We start from the raw sequence: 23,227 nt of genomic DNA, 5'->3' as shown, positions 1-23,227 counted from the left end.
CAAATGAGCCGGGTAGGGGGCGTAGAGCATTTAAATTAGGCGCGTGCATGCGCCGTCCCTAAAATTTCCCGACGTGCATTGCGCTAAATGACGTCGCAAGGACGTCATTGGTTTCGACGTGAACGTAAATGGCGTCCAGCCCCATTTACCGACGAGTTACGCAAACGACGTAAAATTTTCAAATTGCGACGCGGGAACGACGGCCATACTTAACATTGGATACGACACCTAGGGGGCATGTTTATCTTTACGCCGCGTATCTCTTACGGAAACGGCGTAAATTTAATGCGACGGGCGAGCGTACGTTCGTGAATCGGCGTAACGACTCATTTGCATATTCTACGCCGACCTCAATGGAAGCGCCACCTAGCCGCCAGCGTAAATATTGCACCCTAAGATACGACGGCGCAGGCCGGCGTATCTTAGGCATGTTTAAGTGTATCTCAGTTTGAGAATACATTTAGATATACGTGCTGTCCCCTCAAAATAACTTCAACAAACAGCCATTAATGTCTAAACCGCTGGCAACAAAAGTGAGTACACCCCTAAGTGAAAATGTCCAAATTGGGCCCAAAGTTCAGGGCCGGATTAACATAGGGGCTATTGGAGCTGAAGCTCCAGGCCCCTTCTTCAAGATAGGCCCATTTGCCCAAAAAAAAAAAAAAAATCGACTTCGAGGGTTGTAGCTCGGCGACCATCTGATGATGACTTTTTAGTTGAAACGCGTCGGGTGGACCCATCCACAACATCGATTTTGGTATCTGCATTATGACAAGACTATGATGAGCTTCTAAAATGTGAGTTTTATCCAACTTTTTAATAAACAACCCTTTTTATACGGTATCACGCTATCTGAGTTTCTTTTATCATATCTCGCATGGCATGTGGATACTGAGCCTCTACCTTTACAAGAATACATGATATACATCGTGACTTTAGATTACTATTGTCAAGTAGCTGATCGGATCCATGACCAGCTGTACTAATTTAATTTGTTATAACAAAAAAATTATGCATTTTTATTTATTTATTATTTATAAAAGGCCCGACCAAAATCCTCAGCACCAGGCCCATGATGTTCTTAATCTGGTCCTACCAACGTGACAATACTTTGTGTGGCCACCATTATTTTCCAGCACTGCCGGCACCCTCTTGGGCATGGAATTCACCAGAGCTTCAGGTTGCCACTGGAGTTCTCTTCCCCTCCTCCATGATGACATCACAGAGCTGGTGGATGTTCCACCTTCCATTGGAGGATATCCCACAGATGCTCAACAGGGTTTAGATCTGGAGACATGCTTGGCCAGTCCATCACCTTTACCCTCAGCGGAAGGAATAGTGTCAGTGGAAGGAATAGTGCCCCATCATTGGTTCAGTGGAAGGAATAGTGCCCCATCATTGGTGTCAGTAGGAGGAATAGTGTCTCATCTTTGGTGTTAGTAGGAGAAATAGTATCCCATCATTGGTGTTAGTGAGAGGGATAGTGCCCCATCACTGGTGTCAGTGAGAGGAATAGTGCCCATCATTGGTGTCAGTGAGAGGAATAGTGCCCATCATTGGTGTCAGTGAGAGGAATAGTGCCCATCATTGGTGTCAGTGAGAGGAATAGTGACCATCATTGGTGTCAGTGAGAGGAATAGTGCCCATCATTGGTATTAGTGGGAGGAATAGTGACCCATCATTGGTATTAGTGGGAGAAATAGTGTCCCATCATTGGTATTAGTGGGAGGAATAGTGTCCCATCATTGGTATTAGTGGGAGGAATAGTGTCCCATCATTGGTATTAGTGGGAGGAATAGTGTCCCATCATTGGTATTAGTGGGAGGAATAGTGTCCCATCATTGGTATCAGGGTGAGGAATAGTGCCCATCATTGGTGTCAGTGGGATGAATAGTGCCCCATCATTGGAATTAGTGGGAGGAATTGTGCCCCATCATTGTATTAGTGGGAGAAATAGTTCCCCCATCATTGGTATCAGTGGGAGGGATAGTGTTCCATCACTGGTGTCAGTAGGAGGAATACTGCCCCATCATTGGTATCAGTGGCAGGAATTGTGCCCCATCATCGGTATCAGTGGTAGGGTTGCCACCTCATCCCTTTAAACCCAAACACATATTAATTACACAGGTTCTGTGGCTGATTAAGGTGGTAATCAAAGTAAGTTGGTGCCGCATCTGCATTAAATTAGCCTCAGGACCTGTATAATTCATATGCGTTCATGTTTAAAGGGATGGGGTGGCAACCCTAATCGGTGGGTGGACTAGTGCTCCATCATTGGTATCAGTGAAAGGAATAGTGCCCCATCATTGGTATCAGTGTGAGAAATAGTGTCCCATCATTGTTATTAGTTGGAGGCATAGTGTTCCATCATTGGTATTAGTGGAAGGAATAGTGTCCCATCATTGGAATTAGTGGGAGGAATAGTGTCCCATCATTGGTATTAGTGTGAGGAATAGTGTCCCATCATTGGTATTAGTGGGAGGAATAGTGTCCCATCATTGGTATTAGTTGGAGGAATAGTGTCCCATCATTGGTATCAGTGTGAGGAATAGTGTCCCATCATTGGTATTAGTGGGAGGAATAGTGTCCCATCATTGGTATCAGTGGGAGGAATAGTGTCCCACCCACCATTGGAGCACAGGTGTGTGAGGAGGAAGGTGTGTCTGAAGCTGCTGTGTGAGAAGGGAGTTGCCTGGAAATCTCTCCCAGCTCTCCTGGCCCCTTTCTGGGGAAGCCATGGAGGGCAGCGGGGCCTCCCCTGCTGGAGGCTCTCAGCCATCTCCTGGGCCATCTGCTGGCATGCCTGCCCCTCTACAAGCCTCAGCTGGTGATCTCTCTGCCCCTGGTGTGGATGAAGGCTCGGAGGCCATTCGGGAGCGAGTGGTGGCCGGGATAAAAGTCCTAAACCGGGAGAGGGATAAGCTGTACAAGCTACATGCGGAGCTGAAGCGCCTGAGAAGGCAACGTGAAGGCTTGCATAGTCAGAAACGCGGATCCATGGATCCAGAGATCCAATTGGCCAAGGTCCGTGTGGACCATCAAGAGACCATCGTGGCCATAATGGAAGGAAGGGATGGTCCTTTCAAGGAAAAGTTCTGCAACGACAAGAGGTTTGCAAAGGTGACAAAGATGGAGGTGGAGGAGGAGGAGACCCCCAGTTCTGACCCCCTGCCCCCCCAGGGAGAGGTAAGCACCCCAATGCCTTCCCAGGACTCAGGAGGCATGCTGAGGGTGATCCAGGTAATGGAGTCTCCTGTGCGGGGGGATCAGATGGTTTTCAATGATGAAGATATTGCAGATGATGTACCTGATAAAGTGAAGCCAGCTAAGCCCCATGTTGTGGATAAGACTGTGTATGTACCATCAATGACTGATAATGTGCCTAATAATAAGACTGCCAGTCCTGTATGCAGTAATAATGTGCCTGCTGAGGCTGCAATGCAGCAAGAGACACGTTTAAAAAATGACATTTCTGTGAAGGAACTGCAAGTCCCAGCAGAACCCATTAACCCTCCTGATGCTGAGACCAAAGCTGATTGCCCCACTGCTGCTCTGGACTCCACAGCGCAGCATCAGGCGACGGCCGGTACTGCAACAGAAACTATAATTATACCTGATGGGAATGTGTGTGTGGCTGATAATAATCATCCCAGTTCAGGTGGGATGGACAATGGTCCCATTTCAGGTGGGATGGACAATGGTCCCATTTCAGGTGGGATGGACAATGGTCCCATTTCAGGTGGCATGGACAATGGTCCCATTTCAGGTGGCATGGACAATACTAACTCTGTTCATGCAGATAAAGTGACTTCAGTGTGGGGTCTTGGCCCCAATAAACCCACTTTCACTCAGGTGGTACGCTCTGTCCCTGGCAGCTCCGCCCCCAAGCAGGGTTTTCCTCTACGAGCTACCACCTCGAGCCCCCCGGGATATGGTCTTGGGTCTCTGGCTTCTGCTGGGGGCCCAAGACGTAATGTTGTCATCTTGAAATGGGAAGGTGGTGCAATCCCCCCTGCAAGGCGTGCAGTGGTGGATTTAATTCTAGAAATGGGTTTTGGGGTTAACGATCTCTATGCTTTTATTCATGTGTCAGGGACGCGGGAGTATACAGTCAGTTTCACCAAGCCAGAGGGTCTTGACCTGTTCTGGGAACGATATGAGGCCCGGTGCAGGTCAAGACCCGAATGGGAGAGTCTGGCCCCAGTTGCGATTTCGCAGCAGTCAACAGTAAAAAAGATCACTATCATCCTCACCAATGAGAGCGTCCCTGCCAGGGATCTGGAGGTCTGGTTGAGGAACTACGGGGAAGTTTTGACCAAACCCATTAAAATATTAGATGAGCGTAACATCTGGACTGGGGGATGGTCGGTAACAGTCAGGCTGGCCAGGGATGGAAATGTTGTCCATCACCTGCCCTCCTCGGCTTTCATAGGGAGGGATAGGATGACCGTCTTCTACCCTGGTCAGCCGAAGCTGTGCCACCGCTGTGGAGAGAGGGGGCACCTTAGCTCCTCCTGTTCGGCCTTGATATGCTCAGTGTGTCGGGGTCAGGGTCATATGGCCAAGGACTGCACCCAGAAGATCAGGTGCAACCTGTGCCTGCGACTTGGCCACCCTTATAGCAGATGCCCTGAGGCCTGGCACAATATGGAGAAGGAGGTAGTGGATGAGATGTCAAGGCTGGACAGGATGGAGGGGGAGGCCCCTGGTGTACCATCCTCCGCTGCGGTGACCGACCCCCCTGGTCCTGCTCAGGATCCCTCCCCAGTTTCCTCCCCAGTTCCCTCCCCAGTTCCTGTGACCACCCCTTCTGTGTCTGTAAGTACTCCTTCTGTATCTGTATCTGTGTCCCCCCAGCCTACTGTACCCGCTTCTCTTGTGTCAGAACCTTCCAAGTCTGTGCCCCCTGAGTCAGTTACCCCCCAGAAGTCTATCCCTGTTAAGTCGGATTTACCCCCCCCCCACCAGGAGTGGTAGCGGGTACTAAAAAGGTCGCTTCAAAGAAAAAAACAAGGGATGAGGGCATCTCTGAGGCTGACCTCAAGTACCTGGAGGAGAGAAGGAAGGTTGGGCGGCGGAAGAAGCAGGCGGTGAGGACGGAACAGGGGCGGGAAGCTCCGGTGCCTGTCTCCACCCGTCGTAGGTCCACTAGGTGGGACATTTCCTCATCTGGCGCTTCTTCAGAGCTGAGCTCTGATTCAGAGATGGAGTTTGAGGCGGCCTCAAGAAAGAGGGAGGCTTCTGGTGATGAGCAGCAGAGGGGAGCTAAGAAGCAATCCACCCAATAACCCAAATGGCGGTTCCCCCTCCGTTAAAAGTGGCGACAATAAATGTCGCCAGCATTAAGTCAGTGAGAGCTCGTTCTATGGCCTTCTTTTTGTTCAGCCAATTAGATGCTGAAATTTTATTTTTGCAAGAGACTAGGCTCACCTCCTTGGCAGATATTCATATGGCCAAGAGAGAGTGGAGGTATGGTCCATCTTACTGGTCTCTTGCGGCCGAGCCTTACGGCGGTGTGGCGGTGTTGTTTAAAACCGGCATGGTAACTGTCCGGCGGGTTATTGAGGTGGAGATTGGGAGATGTATGGTCTTAGACGTCCTTGTGGGAGGGCAGGACCTGCGCCTAATTAATATCTATGGGCCGCACACAAAGTGGGACAGGAAATGCCTTTTTACAAGGATCAAGCCATTTCTTTTTACATCCCGGCAAGTGGTCTTTGGAGGTGACTTTAATACAGTAACTAGGCCCAAGGACAGGAAGGACTTCAAGGACAGGCTGGGATATGATAGCGTTTTTTTAAATAGTATGGTTAGGGATGCTGGTCTTGTGGATGTGCACATTGCGCACCTCCCGGATGACACCGGGTTCACCTTTCATCGTGGTAATAGTCAGAGTAGGATAGACAGGTTTTTTTTGAAGGAGGCCTCTGATTTCTCACCCCCAGTGGTGCAGGCAGTAGAGTTCTCTGATCACTGTATGCTATCTGTGGCCCTAAATGCTTCAGACGCCCCTCAGAGAGGAAAGGGCATCTGGAGATTGAATTCGACTCTACTCAAGGAAGAACATGTTAGACAATCCTTTGAGGAATTCTTTCAGGCACAGGTGACCCTCCTGGACTTTTGTAGCAGCAAGGCTGAGTGGTGGGAGCTGACCAAAAAGAGGATCGCTGGATTCTTCAGGGGCCTAGCCAATAGAACACAGTTTAATAAATACATGACCTACCAACGTTTGCGGAGGAAGCTGGATATTCTTGTCTCGAGAGGAGGAGATCCTGGGGCAATCTCCGAAGTGAAACTCCTTCTCAGGAAGTGTCAATATGACCGGCATGCCTCTTTGGTTCTGGAGAGGGACTATGGGAAGTACCACTCGCCTGACCCTTACCAGAACTGCAAACAAGGTGTAGCTGTTAAAGCGGTCGTTGGCCTTAAGGACAGTACAGGTTCCGTGACAAAGTCCAGGTCAGGGATTCTGGAGGTCGTGAGGTCCTTTTATGCCGACCTTCTTGGAAGGAAAGAGCTTGACCGTGACAAGATGGAAAGCTTTTTGGACTCTACTACAGGTCTAAATGGTGGAGATGTTCCATTGATGAATTTGACAGAGGAGATCACAGTTGAAGAGGTGATGAGGGCAATTGAACAGCTTGCCATCAAAAAGTCACCCGGACCGGATGGCTTGACGGCTGAGTTCTACAAAGCCTTTAAGTCTATTCTGGCCCCACATTTAGTAGAGGTTTTTAACAGTTGTCTTGCTGAGGGGGTGCTTTCCCCTTCCATGAGGCACTCGGCTGTGATTCTTCTGTCAAAGGGTAAAGATCCTTCGATGATTGAGAATTGGCGCCCCATCAGCCTTCTTAATGTCGATAGAAAGATACTGGCGAAGATATTTTTCTGGCCCCTGTCGTCAGTAGCAGAGTCTTTGCTTTCTCGCCATCAGCACTGTTCGGTCCAGGGTAGGAGCACCTTCACAGCGGTGTTAGCTGTCCGGGAGGCCTTGGAGCGGTGCAGGGCTGCAGGCTGGGGAAAGTACTTGCTGACATTGGATCAGGCAAAGGCTTTTGATCGTGTTAACCATGAGTACCTGTGGTTGCTCCTTAGTAAGTATGGTCTGCCGGGTGGTTTTGTTGATTGGCTGAAAGTCTTGTATAAGGGGGCAGAAAGCTTCCCTCTTGTTAATGGTTGGGTTGGGCAGTCCTTTGAGGTTGGCTCCGGGGTGCGCCAGGGCTGTCCCCTGAGTCCCCTGCTCTATGTGTTTGCAATCGACCCCTTCATCAGGAGGCTAGAAAGCGGCATGTTGTGTGGGGTACCAGTGGGGCTCCCGGGTGAGCCGCCATTGAGGGTTGTTGCTTATGCGGACGATGTATCTGTGATTGTTACTGGGACGGATGAAGCGGAGGAGGTGGTCTCTCTGACATCACGGTATTCTGAAGCATCAGGCTCCAAGATCAATCAGGAAAAGAGCGAAGTTTTCTGGATGGGAAAGGAAGGTGAGGGGTTTGATCTCCCGGACACCTTTCCAGTGCCCCGGGAAAGAATTAAGATACTAGGCATTGAATTTGGACCCGGCGATTATGGCCTCAAAAACTGGGAAGGCAGACTGGAAATTGCCAATGCTAAGGTGGTCAACTGGAAGAGATGGAAGTTATCTATGAGGGAAAGGGTTGATCTGATTAAGACTTACCTGATTCCGATCTTCTTGTATGTCAGCTTTGTCTGCATCTTGCCAGTGTCTCTCTATGCTAGGGTCAGTAGTGTGTTCTTCCAGATGCTGTGGGGGAACAGACTGAACCCCATCAAGAGGAATGTCACCTACCTATCCAGGAGGGAGGGTGGCTTAGGTATGGTCAACCCAGTTCTTTTCTTTTCACTGCTTTTTCTCAAGTTTAACATTGGTAGTATGCTTGCAGTGGAACCTCCTGGATGGGCAGGCATATTTAGATCTTGGTTTAGTCCTTTTCTGCGACTTTGGGAAGAAGGTGGCCAAGTGAAGAATCGCAGGGGTCATCGTGGTCAGCTACCAGCCTATGTAGCTCCGTGCCTGAAGTTACTGCGGCAGTGGCGATTGTCGGCTGAAGATCTCAGATCGGTTCCGAGGAAAGACCTTATGAGTCGAGTCTTGAGCGAAGTCTTTCATGACCCACTGGCCTTAAGGGATTGCCCAGGCCCAGTTTTGAGGGCGGGGTTGAGACTGATTAATTTGGATAGAATACCTCCTAAATTTAGGGATCTGGCCTGGTTGTGCTTCCATGGGAGGCTCTATGTTCGGGGCAATTTGAAATTCCGCAGTGGGGTGGATCGTAGCTGTCCTCGGGAGGAGTGTGCAGGTGAGGAGGAGACTATGGACCATTTTCTGCTTTGTTGCCCTTTTAACATAGAAGTGTACAAACAGGTGGGGCGGGCGCTCGGTGTTCCTTTCCTCTCCAGGCTGGGTTATGCCGAGTGGGTGTACGGAGCATTCAGTACCGGTGGAGGTTTTTGTTTGGATACACTTTTTTTAGTTAGCCTAGTGGTCCGTTATTTCACCTGGAACGCACGGTGTCAGGTCAGCATTCGGCAAAAAATCCTTCCTGTTGAGGTGGTGGTGTATGACATTGTGCATGAGGTGGGGAAGATTCGGGGGCTTGAGAGAGACAAGCGGGGTCAGGGGGCTTGGCTGAAGGCGTGGAGGGGTTTCAAGCCTCCCTGACTGCCAGGAGTCTCTTTCCCGGGTGTGGCTGTCTGTCTCTTATCACCCTAGATTATTATTTTTGATACATTTTTGATAAATGGCTGCGTACATAGGTGACGGGTTGTGCCTCTTAGGCCCTCTCTGCTGCTTTGTGTAAATAGTTTTGTAGTAATGTTTTGGTAGTGGTGTATAGTGTATATATTGTATATATTCTGAACCTGGATGTGTATTCCTTGGATTTATGTTTGAAGTTTTGTACTATAGTTATGTTTTTTACTTTTGTATAAAATTGGTTGCTTGATTCTTTTCAATAAAAGATCAATAGTGTCCCATCATTGGTATTAGTGGGAGGAATAGTGTCCCATCGTTGGTATTAGTGTGAGGAATAGTGTCCCATCATTGGTATTAGTGGAAAGAATAGTGTCCCATCATTGGTATTAGTGGGAGGAATAGTGTCCCATCATTGTTATTAGTGGGAGAAATAGTGTCCCATCATTGGTATTAGTGGGAGGAATAGTGTCCCATCATTGGTATTAGTGGGAGGAATAGTGTCCCATCATTGGTATCAGTGGGAGGAATAGTGTCCCATCATTGGTATTAGTGGGAGGAATAGTGTCCCATCATTGGTATTAGTGTGAGGAATAGTGTCCCATCATTGGTATTAGTGGGAGGAATAGTGTCCCATCATTGGTATTAGTGGGAGGAATAGTGCCCCATCATTGGTATCAGTGTGAGGAATAGTGTCCCATCATTGGTATTAGTGGGAGGAATAGTGCCCCATCACAGGTGTTTTTTTTGGGGGTGAGATTCTGCCTTTAATATCACTGTAAAGAAATAAACATGGGGTTCCCTGGATGCTCGGAAAGGTTTCCATACAATATCCGGCCATCTTTTTTCTGCTCTAAGCCTGAACTCTGTACGATCGGGATTGTTCAGCAATGTCAATGATTAGTACTCTTTGTTCGGGGCCTAAATGTAGCAAATATTGAACTAACACATTACATAACTGACTTACACTTTCCCTCCATGAACTCTGTATAGGAAATCAATTGTTTTTGTGAATGAATCATACCTTGCTTTAAAGGTACAATCCATTCAGAATAAACACAGAAGCCTTGAGATGCATAGAGGGAGATATACAGCCTGCTCGGGGCTTGGGGCTTTGATCTAGCTATGGCTGTAGTTGCCCCATCCGCCCCCTACCTGGTGACCTGGGAACCCTTCTTCGTAATTTAGGAGAAGGATTCCCAAACACACCCACTGTAGCGCCCTCCTTGTCTCTAGTAATGCCTGATCTAATAAAGTTCCCTGTTCCCTATTGCTCTATTAAAGCCACCTGCTTTGGAAGTTTGAATCTGATTGGTTGCACAGGAAACAGGGAGAAAGGAGGTTTCACAAGTGCGGGCTACAGGAAGCAGACCCCCACCCAACCTGTGAGGAGCTGTATGAACTCTGCTTGCAATGAATTACACCCAACCAAGATTAAAGTCCAACTCAGGTCTCAGGCCTCGTACACACGACAGAGTTTCTCGGCAGAATTCGGCGAGAAACTCAGTCAGAGCCGGATTCTGCCGAGAAACTCTGTCGTCTGTACACTTTTGGCCCGATGGAGCCGCCGAGGAACTCGTCGAGAAAATAGAGAACATGTTCTCTATTTTCTCGTTGTTCTATGGGAGAAGGCGGCCCGCCGAGCTCCTCGGCGGCTTCATCCCTGAACTCGACGAGGAACTCGACGTGTTTGGCACGTCGAGTTCCTCGGCCGTGTGTACGGGGCCTCAGCTTCTTAACTGAATTCTGTTCCTTACTGAGGAGTTCCCCCTAACACTATGATTTATTTCATTTGACACTTACCTTTACCAGATGTCTTCTCCAGTACTGGGCGATACTTTCTACAGAACTATACTATGAGTTAAGGGAGGCATAGAGATATCCTTGTAGGGGGCAGGTTTATGACCCTCTGCAGTCACAGGACTTCAAAACTGAATGATAGGATAGGGTCTACAATTAACTCGGAAGACTGAGGACATCTTGTGGTGGAAAGGGGGCAGTGTTGGATTGTAGGTGAGTATTGCAGCCTGAGCTGCTTATTGTTTTAAGCATCAGGGAGGGGAAACTTCCATTCTGACAACATCAATAGAGATTATTCTGTACTTTCAGAAATGTACCTAGCCTGGGAAAAAAAGAAAACAAATGCAGCCACCACACCTATGAACTGGTAAGCTGCAATACATAACATTTTGGTTCTTGGGTTTAACCACTTAAGGACCGCCTCCTGCACATATACGTTGGCAAAATGGAACGGCTGGGCACAGGCACGTACAGGTACGTCGCCTTTAAGAGCCAAGCCGTGGGTCGCGCGCGCACGCGATTCGGTCCGAAGCTCCGTGACCGCGGCCGCGGGACCCGCGGACTCGATTGCCGCCGGTGTCCCGCGATCAGTCACAGGAGCTGAAGAACGGGGAGAGGTGTGTGTAAACACACCTTCCCCGTTCTTCACAGTGGCACTGTCATTAATCGTCTGTTCCCTGATATAGGGAAAGACGATCAATGACGTCACACATCCAGCCCCGCCCCCTACAGTTAGAAACACATATGAGGTCACACTTAACCCCTACAGCGCGCCCTAGTGGTTAACTCTTAAACTGCAATTGTCATTTTCACAGTAAACAATGCATTTTTATAGCACTTTTTGCAGTGAAAATGACAACGGTCCCAAAAATGTGTCAAAATTGTCCGATGTGTCCGCCATAATGTCACAGTCACAAAACAAATCGCTGATCACCGCCATTAGTAGTAAAAAAAAAAAAATATTAATAAAAATGCCATAAAATGATCCCCTATTTTGTAAACGCTATACATTTTGCGCAAACCAATCGTTAAACGCTTATTGCGATTTTTTTACCATAAATATGTAGAAGAATACGTATCGGCCTAAACTGAGGAAAAATAATGTTTTTTTATATGTTTTTTGGGGTTATTTATTATAGCAAAAAGTAAAAAATATTGCATTTCTTTCAAAATTGTCGCTCTATTTTTGTTTATAGCGCAAAAAATAAAAAACGCAGAGGTGATCAAATACCACCAAAAGAAAGCTCTATTTGTGGGGAAAAAAGGACGCCAATTTTGTTTGGAAGCCACGTCGCACGATCGCGCAATTGTCAGTTAAAGCGACGCAGTGCCAAATCGCAAAAAGGGGCAAGGTCCAGGTCTAAAGTGGTTAAAAATGCTTTAATGACTGGTATTGATGCTTGCATGGCGAAATGCCCTTGCCTTTCATTCATGGAAAGGGGAATGATTGGCATGTGTAAAGCATGGGACATCTCTATATACAATAAAGCAGCTTGTTATCACTCCCTGGGGAAGCCTGTGTATGGCTACCGTTACTTATTTATATTTCATTAGTGTATTATAGCAAATCTCACCTTTGTTTTGCACCAGAATGTTTGTCATTCATGCTGAATCATGTATTAGAGCAATGAATCACACACTTGTTGGGTGGCATTTGTACGTAGATTGTGTGTTCTATTAATTAATAATAACTAAAATCTGTATTTGTAGAGTCATTCCACCCTCAGCCTCTCTTCTTATCTTCCTATGTCACTTCAATATCTTTTATACATTAAGGCCATTTCGCTAGTTCTTCCTTCTGCAAGCATTGATGAATCACATAGACTAATTAATCACTAAAAGCCTATTTTTCAAACTTGGTGTTTACAAGTTAAAATAATTGTTTTTTGCTAGAAAATTACTTAGAACCCCCAAACATTATATATTTTTTTCAGACACCCTAGGGAATAAAATGACGTTCGTTGCAATACTTTATGTCACACCGTATTGACGCAGCGGTCTTACAAACACAATTTTTTGGGCGGAAAAATACACTTTTATTAAATTTAAAAAAAGAAGAAAACAGTAAGGACCCCTTTCACACTGGGGCGGGAGGTGCGCTGATGGTAAAGCGCCGCTATTTTTAGCTTCACTTTACTGTCGGAATTGCCGCGGTATTCAGCCACTAGCGGTGCGGTTGTAGCGGCCGAAAAAGGGTTAATATCGCCGCCAAAGCGCTTCTGCAGAGGCACATTGCCGGCGGTATTACCGCGGTGTCCCATTGTTTTCAATGGGGAGGAGAGGTAAACACACCGCTCCTCTCACCGCGCCAAAGATGCTGCTGGCAGGGCTTTTGGAGCGGTCCCGCCAGCGCATTGCCTCAGTGTCAAAGCCGACAGGCTTTCACATTGAGACTACAGGGCAGGAGTTTTTCAGGCGGTATGTATGTGAAAGGGGTCTAAAGTTAGCCCAATTTGTTTTATATTGTGAAAGATAACATTACGCAGAGTAAATTGATACCCAACATGTCACGCTTTAAAAGTGTGCCCGCTCGTTGAATGGCGACAAACTTTTACCCTTAGGCGACATTCTACAGGTTTTGAGTTACAGAGGAGGTCTAGGGCTAGAATTATTGCTCTCGCTCTGCTGATTGCGGCGATACCTCACATGTGTGGTTTGAACACCGTTTTCATATGCAGGCACTGCTCACGTATGCGTTCGCTTCTGCACGCAAGCTCAGCGGAATGGGGCGCGTTTAAAAAGAAAATCTTATTTATTTTACCTTTTTATTTAAATTTTTTACACTGTTAATTTTAAAATTGTATCCCTTTTATTCCTATTACAAGGAATGTAAACATCCCTTGTAATAAAAGAAAGCATGACAGGTCCTCTTAAATATGAGATCTGGGGTCAAAAACACCTCATATTTACACAAAAATGCAATAATAATAAAAAATTGTCATTTGAAAAAAAAAAAATTGCCCTTTAGGAGCTATGGGCGGAAGTGACGTTTTGACGTTGCTTCCGCCCTGCTATGGTATGGAGACGGATGGGGGCCATCTTCCCCTTACTCGTCTCCATACCCAGCCACGGACAGGACCCGATCGCCTCCGCCGCTCCAGGCGGCTCCGGTAAGCGTCGGAGGGCACGGGAGATCTCGGTGATCTCGCGCCGAATCCACAGCAGAGACCACCATTTTCGGAAACCGGACCTCCGTCTGAAGATGACGATACCTGGGTTATGGTAGCTAGCTGCTGCCATAACAGAGATATCCCTCTTCAAACAGCCGACGTATATAGTTGTGCGGTGGTCCGGAAGGTGTTAATCATTTTTTTTTCTTATTTATTTTACTTTTTACTTTTTATTTTTACATTGTCCCTTTAAAAAAAAAAAAAAAAATATTGTCATTCTAATGGAGATATGTTCCCATCTATAGAGAGCCTAACCAGCTAATGGGTGTGCATAAGCAGTGCTGGGCTTTCGCATTAGAAAGCCCAGCATAGTTGGCAATCTAAATGTCATGCCACCTTGTATTTTATTAATTTGAAAATATTTTTGAATTTTAGTACATTTATTTGTAAATACAAAAAAATAAAAAATAAAACAATCATGCGTTCCATTTTACGGGCTGGTTTGAATAAAACAACATGCACAGTGTACAATCCTCCCTGCATTCACCAAAACCATCCTATCCTTAAAGGGGTTGTAAAGGTAAATGTTTTTTTACCTTAATGCATCCTATGCATTAAGGTGAAAAAACATCCGACGGTACCGGCCGCCCCCGAACCCCCGTTTTACTTACCTGACCCCTCGAAAGTCCAGCGCGCGTCCACGTGATCCTCTTCGGTTCCCAGCCTGGCCGTTGATTGGCTAGGCTGGACGGATTGATAGCAGCGCAGCTATTGGCTGGCGCTGCTGTCAATCACAGCGGATGACGCGGCGCGCCGGGGGGCGGGGCCGAGTGATACAGTCGGCGGCTATGCCCGCCGCTGTATCACGGAAGCGCGCTCGCAAAAGCTTTCCATCATGCGAGCTCGCTCCCATGAAGGTGGAAAGCTTTTGCGAGGAGGAGCCGAAACAGCCGCCGAGGGACCCCAGAAGACAGGATTCGGGGACACTCTGTGCAAAACGAGCTGCACAGTGGAGGTAAGTATAACATGTTTGTTATTTTAAAAAAAACTTGATAAGTTCACAACAATCTGATATGTACAGATTAATAGTGTTCATCTGGTGCTATCCAACATTAGCCCATTATCGACCTCCCGCAGGGCATTGCAACAACCTGGACATCACCAATTCCCTGGGGCTCAGTCCAGGGGTATCTAGCCATGGTGCCCATATCCTTTTGAATCTGCCAGGACTGCCCCTATGATGGTATATATATTTTTCCATAACCAAGGTATTTACCATATGCGTAATCCAGGGGGCCACAGAGGGCGGGGAGACCGACTTCCAGCCCATCAGGATGAGCTTGCGCGCCTGGAACAATGCCCTAGAGAATGCTATTCTAGCCACCTCCTCCTGGACAGCGTCCTCCAACACGCCCAATATGCAATGAATCTAAGGGGACGGTCGTCCGAAACACCCGATCAGGGTCGATCTGCCCTATAGGCTTACTATGCAAGCCGCTTAGGGCCCCGCAAAGCTGCAAAGCTGCGGAGAGCCCCCCCCAAATTACTAGAGACCCCGCCTGGTGAGAAGTCATTTTTGGCCCCTTACCCCGCTTCTCAACTCGCTGGCTGCATGGGAGAAGAGGTAAGAAGTCAGCACTCCCCGCTTCTCACTTTAATGTAAGATGTAATTTCTGACAGTAAAACACCCCTTCACCTCGCTTCTCAACATCTTTAATGTGACATGGCATTTTGCTTAGGGACCCAGGGAGGTCAGGATCGGCACTGCACCCGATTAAGCATCTCGAGCACCTCGCTCCAGTACCTGTGAAGTTTTGGGCACCTCCAGAGTAGGTGGATGAGGTCACCCTGATGTCTCCCACATCTGCTACACAGGGAGTCCGGCCGCCCGCCCATCTTTTACAATCTAAGAGGGGTGTAATGCACCCTGAGTACTATATACAGTTGGGAAACTTTTTGGGCCACGTTTAACGAGCAGGTAGTAATTGACTGCAGGACTTCCTCCAATTGGTCTCCCATGAGTGGACCTACATCTTTCTCCCATAGGGACTGTATGACAGGTCCTCTTTAATGTGAAAAAAATAAAAAATTAATTAAAAAAAAACTTTTTTTTTTTATTATTTCATTTAAGTGTAAATATGAGATCTGAGTTTGTTTGACCCCAGATCTCATATTTACACTTAAAGTGGTTGTAAACCCTCTGTTCGAAGTTATACCTACAGGTAAGCCTAGATTAAGGCTTACCTGTAGGTGTTTGCAATACAGGTGATACTCAAAATATTTGAATATTGTGCAAAAGTTAATTTATTTCACTAATGCAACTTAAAAGGTGAAACTAATATATGAGAGAGACTCAATACCGTGTTTCCCCCGAAAGTAAGACCGGGTCTTATATTAATTTTGTCCACAAAAAACACACTAGGGCTTACTTTCGGGGTAGGGCTTATTTATTTACAGACTGTACAAATTTTACAAAGATTCTGTGTCCCCCTGTCACCCCCCCCCCCCAACTGTCATGTCAGGAGTCATTAGGTTATTTTGAACAAGACATCTTGGCACTGTATAAGGTGCAGTACCATAGAAAATACCTTTTACCGTAGGGTATACAGCTCCCTGGTGTACCGGTATTCACCTGCTCTTCTTTCGTCATCCGGGAGGAGAGAGTGAGAGAGGACAGATCCCGCTGACGTCAGCGCGCTGAGGAGGAATGGGCTGAAGACGTCAGGCGGGAGGAGAGAAGGAGAGAGAGGAGCCGAGGTCACCTGTCATCGGCTCGCTCCGTGCAGTAAGAAGGGACGGGCTGAAGATGTCAGGGGGCAGGAGAGGAGGAACGAGAAGAGCCGGCCCGCTGTTTACAGTAAAGAGGGACGGGATGCAGACGAGGCGAGAAGAGGACGGATTAGCAGTGGCTTTAAACATAACGGTACCATATTTTTTAACACAGTAATAAACTGAAACACTGCAGCAATGTATAGGTTTGAAAAAAATAGATTTTTAATGAACTTTGTCTAGGGCTTACTTTCGGGGCTGGGCTTATATTGCAGCCCGCCCCGATAATCACGCTAGGGCTTACTTTCGGGGAAAGACTGTACATGCAAATCAAGATAGTTCAAGCTGTGATTGGTCAGAATTGTGATGATTATGGCTTACAGCTCATAAAAACCCCAAATCCACAATCTCAGAAAATTAGAATATTACATGCAATCAATAAAACAAGGATTGTACATAGAACAATATCGGACCTCTGAAAAGTAGAAGCATGCATATAATGTACTCAGTACTTGGTTTGGGCCCCTCAATGCGCGTGGCATGGAAGCGATCAGCCTGTGGCACTGCTGAGGTGTTGTGGAAGACCAGGATGCTTCAATAGCGGCCTTCAGCTCTTCTGCATTGTTCAGTCTCATGTCTCATCTTTCTCTTGGCAACGCCCCATAGATTCTCTATGGGGTTCAGGTCAGGCGAGTTTGCTGGCCAATCAAGCACAGTAATCCCACGGTCATGTGACCAGGTTTTGGTGCTTTTGGCAGTGTGGGGGAGGAGCCAAGTCCTGCTGGAAAATGAAGTCCGCATCCCATAGAGCTTGTCTGTGGAAGGAAGCATGAAGTGCTCCAAAATCTCCTGGTAGACGGCTGCTTTGACCCCGGACTTAATGAAGCACAGGGGACCAACACCAGCAGATGACACGAATCCCCGAATCAACCCAGAATGTGGAGACTTCACACTGGACTTCAAGCATCTTGCAGTGTGTGTCTCCATTCTTCCTCCATACTCCGGCTCCTTGGTTTCTAAATGAGATGCAAAATTTGCTCTCATCAGAAAAGAGGATTTTGGATCACTGAGCACAGACCAGGTGTGTTTTTCTTTAGCCCAGGTAAGACGCTTCTGACGTTGTTTGTTGGTCAGGAGGCTTGACTAGAGGAATACGACATTTGAAGCCCATATCCAGGATCCCTCTGTGTGTGGTGGCTCTTGATGCACTGACTCCAGCCTCAGTCCACTCCTTGTGAAAGTCCCCAACACTTTTGAATGGCCTTTTCCTGACAATCCTCTCCAGGCTGCGCTCATCCCTGCTGCTTGTGCACCTTTTTCTTCCACACTTTTCCTGTCCACATAACTTTATATTAATGTGCTTTGATACAGCACTTTGGGAACATCCAACTTCTTTTGTAATTACCTATTGAGGCTTTCCCTCCTTATGGAGGGTGTCAATGATAGTTTTCTGCACAACTGTCAGGTCAGCAGTCTTTCCCATTATTGTGATTCCTACTGAACCAGACTGAGAGACCATTGAAAGGCTCAGGAACCCTTTGCAGGTGTTATGGCTTAATTATCTGATTAGAGTGGGACACTTTGAGCCTAGAATATGGCACCTTTTCACAATATTCTAATTTTCTGAGATTGTGGATTTGGGGTTTTCATGAGCTGTAAGCCATAATCATCACAATTATGACAAATCACGGCTTGAACTATCTTGCTTTGCATGTAATGAGTCTCTCTTGTATATTAGTTTCACCTTTTAAGTTGCATTAGTGAAATAAATTAACTTTTGCACGATATTCTATTTTTTCGAGTTTCACCTGTATCTCCTAAACCTACATGGTTTAGGAGACATTTGCCAAAAGGAATACACCGTTGTCTACGGCGCATGCGTGCCATAGACAACGGCACAGGCACACTGAAAAGGATGGTTTTCTCAATGGCTAATGCCGGCTTTGACGGCTCCCGCATGCAAGCGCGGAGTGAAGTCATCGCAATGAGCCTTTATTGATTGTTTTGCGCAAAAGTTATAGCGTCTACAAAATAGGGGATAGACTTATGCCATTTTTATTATTATAATTTTTTTACTAGTAATGGCGGCGATCAGTGATTTTTAGCAGGACTGCGACATTGCGGCGGACACATCGGACACTTTTTTGGAACCATTGACATCTATGCAGCAATCAGAGCCAAAAATAGCCACTGATTTCTGTATAAATGTCACTGGCAGGGAAGGGGTTAACACTAGGGGGCGAATGTGTTCCCTCATGGGACTGACTGGAGGAGGAGACATATCGCTGTTCCTAATTACTAGAAAATGCAGATCTGTCTCTCCTCCCCTGTCATGAGGATTTGTGTGTTTACATATACAGATCCCCGTTCTGGCTCTCGTGCCCGCAACCATGGGTGGTCGGTGGACATCGCGGCCGCCGGCCACGTGCATCGGGTCCCCAGCACACACCTGCTATGGCTCTTAAAGAAGCCGACGTACAGGTACGGCGATTCGTGGGAACAAGCCAACCTGTGGCCGTAAATGAGCTGTGTTTGGTTTCCTGTCTCCTGCTTGCCGTGTGCTCTACGTTTGTCTCTGTTACCGATCTTTCCGTGTTCTCGACTATCCCTGTCTGCTTGTGACCCGGACCTGTGCCATGTTCTTGACTATCCCTGCCTGCTTGTGACCCTGACTCTTGGCGTGTTCTCTGTTTATCCTTGTCTGCTAGTCGCCCCGACCTTTGGCTTATCTCCTTACCATCCCTTGTTGTCCTGGGCTGCTGCTTCCTCTCCATCCTCCTGTAGCCTACCGTGAGCTGGGAGACCCTGGGGGCCGCGACCTGGAGCCAGTTGCAGAGCATTCCATCCTCACCACTAGAGGCTATGGTGAACACCCGCTGGCTCTTAGACTCCGTGACCTGGGGAATCTTATGCTCTAGCTCCCTGTGGGATCTGTGTTGGTGCTCCAGTGTACCTGCCTTCCTGAACCACCTAAAGTTCCATCCACAGCAGTCAGCCGTAGGGTCCACTACCTTAGCGGTGCACTCCTGATCCCATCAGGGTGCATCTGTCACCTGGCCTCAGGTGACCTGACAATGCTCCACAAAAGACTGCATACTATGTTGAAGCTATAGGAACAAGGTAAAGATATACAATCCCTTGAGGGACCTGACACCAAAGTTTGGCATGTGCGTGTCCTTATTTATCCTGTTTGAGTTACATTTTAAATGGTGTCTACAAAATTGTGATTCAACATGCCAAAAGTCATACACAACCAAAAAGGCAGTTTTGAGTGGAGTTGGCCTTCAGGCGTTAGCAGATCCCCTCCTGATGCCAATGAAATTACCAAAGACCTCATGGGAGGTGCAGTCATGCAAACCATACCCATGGGCCTGTGTACTGAACCAGTGTACCATTCAGTTAATCATTCATGCACTCTATTTAAAAGCTAATACACACTCCATCTAAAGCAGCCAGTGTGTTATACTATTCAATCACATCTAAGATTCATGGAGCATCTGTGTGTTATCCTATTTAATACATCTATTTATTATATTAACAAGTGTCGCTAACATTTAATTTCTGTACCTTTGCATTGCACATGCACAGTATAAAAAGGAATAGTTATTTTGCTGTTTCTTTTGTGTTAAAATTTATAATAATAATAATAATACTTATATACTACTACTACTACTAGTTATATTGATGTTTCTTTTGTGTTAAAATGTATAATAATAATAATACTTATATACTACTACTACTATTAATAATAATAATAATAATAATAATAATTATTATTATTATTATTATTATTATTAGTAGTAGTAGTAGTAGTAGTAGTAGTATTATTGTTATTATTTTGATTATTATTAGTAATAATTAATTGTAATAATAAAATAAACACTCTAATAGTAGGAGTGCAATAGACTAACCCGAACCTTACCTAATTAGAGTAATAATTTATTTTCTCATCAGTATTTGTTGCTTCGAACAGCCAATTAGGTTAATGCAAAAAATACCACACCATATATGTTATTAGCTAAGAACCTTATTGCTTCTATAGCCATCTTATAGTGCCGGGGTCTTGGGGTGCTGCCGTACTATCTGCATGGAGTTAGTATGTAATCCCCATATTCACGTGGGCTGCCTCTGTGTTCCTCCTACCATCCAGGAAACATGAGTAGAATGATTCATTTCTATCTAAATTGTAACACGTAAAGGTGTGAACACATAAAGTTCATTGCAGTAAAGACAAATGCAAATGCTGGGATTATAGTTTATGACACGCTATATAGAATATGTTGGCACTATAGAGATATGAGCATTAGGAACAATGGCTTAAATATCTTTGTGTTGTAGATTTCTGTGTCCAGAATATTTTTTTTTACGATTGATCATCTATATATAGTGCAATAATGTTTAATATTTCTAGAAATTGGTTTATTTTGATAAAATACTTTTTGAACAATGGATTGTGTGAACAAAGCTATAAAATAAGCTACGCTGGCGTTAAAATTTACTATAGCAATAAAATACCTAGCCGGATTTAAATATATATTTTGTATATCTATACTGTATATACATGTAAATACTGTATATAATATCTATCTAGCTATCTATCTACTGTATATATATATGTAATTATATTTATATGGGAATATATAAATATATATATATATATATATATATATATATATATATATATATATATATAATTTTTTTCCATTAAATTATTTATATATAATTAATATATATATATATATATATATATATATATATATTTATATATATATATATTTCCTTTAAATTTTTTATTTCGATATATATTTTTATATATATATATATATATATATATATATATATATATATATATATATATATATTTATATATATATATATATATATATTTATATATATATATATTTATAAAATAAATAACAATTTCATATACACATAAAAAATTATAAAGGAAAAAATTGTATATATATATATATATATATATATATATATATATATATATATATATTCCTTTAAATTTTTTGTGTATATATATAATTTTTATAATATATATTTTTATATATATATATATGCTAACATGCGCTTTGATGTTTTTACACATTTTCACTATTATACTGTATATATATATATATATATATATATATATATATATATATATATATATATATATATATATATATGTATATATATATATACATAAAATAAATATAAATGAAAAGGAAAAAAATTATATCTATATCTATATTTATATATATATATATATATGTATATATATATATATATATATATATATATATATATATATATATATATATATATACATAGATAGATATATATTTTTTTCCTTTTAATTTTTATTATTTTGTTTATTTTTCTTTGGACACCTAATTTTAAGATGTGCCCATTGTGACTTAGCTGTGTTGTTGTTGCTCCACAAGACAAAAGTCTTTGTATGTGTATATAAATCTCTCTATTGTTATGCATTAGTTGCTCTCCACCTAAAGGCTGAAGGCTTCAGATTTCTTTGGGTGGGTTGTCGTCTTAATTGTCAGGAGGCAGAAGGAGGGGTCCAGCGCTTAAAGAGTTACTCCTGGCCAGTGTTTGATTGCACATCTGTCAGATTTTAGGCTAGTGACGTGTGGTATAGCAGGAAACTGGAGTGTTTGGGACTAAAATCGATGAGACTTAGCTGTGGGCTGGAAGCAGAAGCAAGCAGGGGCACTGATCTCTGCGAAGGGAGACAATATCACAATAGGACCTAGGCTAGAAGAGAAAGCTCTCTCTCTCTCTGCCTGTCTGCACAGCTAGGATATTCAAACTCTCTCTCTGAGCAACGAGAGAGCCAAGACGAGCCTGCATCTGGTAATTATCCCTTAACAAACTGAGGCGCTCATTTACCAATAAAACGAGGAACCTGATGAAGATCTGTAGACCGCAACAGACTGATGTGTATCTGATTTAAACCGCATTTCAATAGGTAAGGATCCGTATCAACCGTAAGTGCCTATATGTTCTTCCGTGTGCTTCTATGCATTGCTGTACTGTGGGCATGTAGGGGTTAATAACTGGTGCATTCATAGTATTTGTAGTGATTGCATGTCACGGGGGTTGATTTTTTATTTTTTTTCCCACTGCGCCTATAAAAATATTTTTTCATTGGTTATCGTAATTTTGATATCAATAAATGTCTAACCTGATCAGAATGTAGATGTGTTTGTAAGTGAAAAAAAAAAAAAATAAGACAGGTTGGCCGACTTAGGTCTAAAGCTGTGATTCTTTCCAGTCAATTTAGAGTAAAGATTAATGGGACACAACTAGATAAAGAAGAGGATGTTGTAGCCTGAAGACATGAACGTCCAGTTGGGTTTGGAGACCGGTGAAGACATCTCAGGCCAAGAGCTGATGCACAATCAAGGTAGGACTTTGCATCCACCTGTACCAAGATCCTCGTTGGTGTCCAGTATGACCTCTGTAATGGATGGAAGCGACTACCACCGCTCAGATCATCATCTGGCTGCATCGTTGCACCCAGGGTTGGGATTTGGGGGCGATTCTCCTCCAGGATCCGCAAACAGTTACACAACCTTGACCCCATTGCAGCCCCTTCACGAAAAGTTCCATCACCACCAGCATCATCAATGTGTCCCAGTTGGAAATGTCATTGGAAGTTTTACTTTAATGAGAGAAGACAGGGGACTCGGGCCCCCTAGTAACTTTTATAGTCACTATCCTAAAGATATAAGCATGGGGCAAAGCCTTTCGTCTTTGCCAAGCCCCAACCTGACCTCCATGCACGGTTATGGTCATCCTTCAGGACACTTGTCTAATGAGAAGATGG

General features: G+C 44.7%; 1 protein-coding gene across 1 annotated transcript in view; it reads left to right on the top strand.

The window, feature by feature from the left end:
- The first annotated feature begins 21,984 nt into the window (after positions 1-21,984).
- Positions 21,985-23,227, top strand: part of LOC120920705 (hepatocyte nuclear factor 6-like) — a 33,901-nt gene continuing 32,658 nt past the window's right edge. Inside the window, exons 1-2 of the mRNA XM_040332920.1 lie at positions 21,985-22,366; positions 22,673-23,227. The exon at positions 22,673-23,227 is cut by the window's right edge and continues 444 nt beyond it. Of these exons, the coding sequence (XP_040188854.1) occupies positions 22,738-23,227 (490 nt within the window). The 5' untranslated portion in view covers positions 21,985-22,366; positions 22,673-22,737. The remainder of the gene's footprint in view (positions 22,367-22,672) is intronic.

The sequence above is a fragment of the Rana temporaria genome, chromosome 13 (assembly GCF_905171775.1).
Source record: "Rana temporaria chromosome 13, aRanTem1.1, whole genome shotgun sequence".
Lineage (NCBI taxonomy): Eukaryota > Metazoa > Chordata > Amphibia > Anura > Ranidae > Rana > Rana temporaria.
Note: the sequence above shows the minus strand (reverse complement) of the source record. Positions and strands in the feature narration are given on the sequence as shown.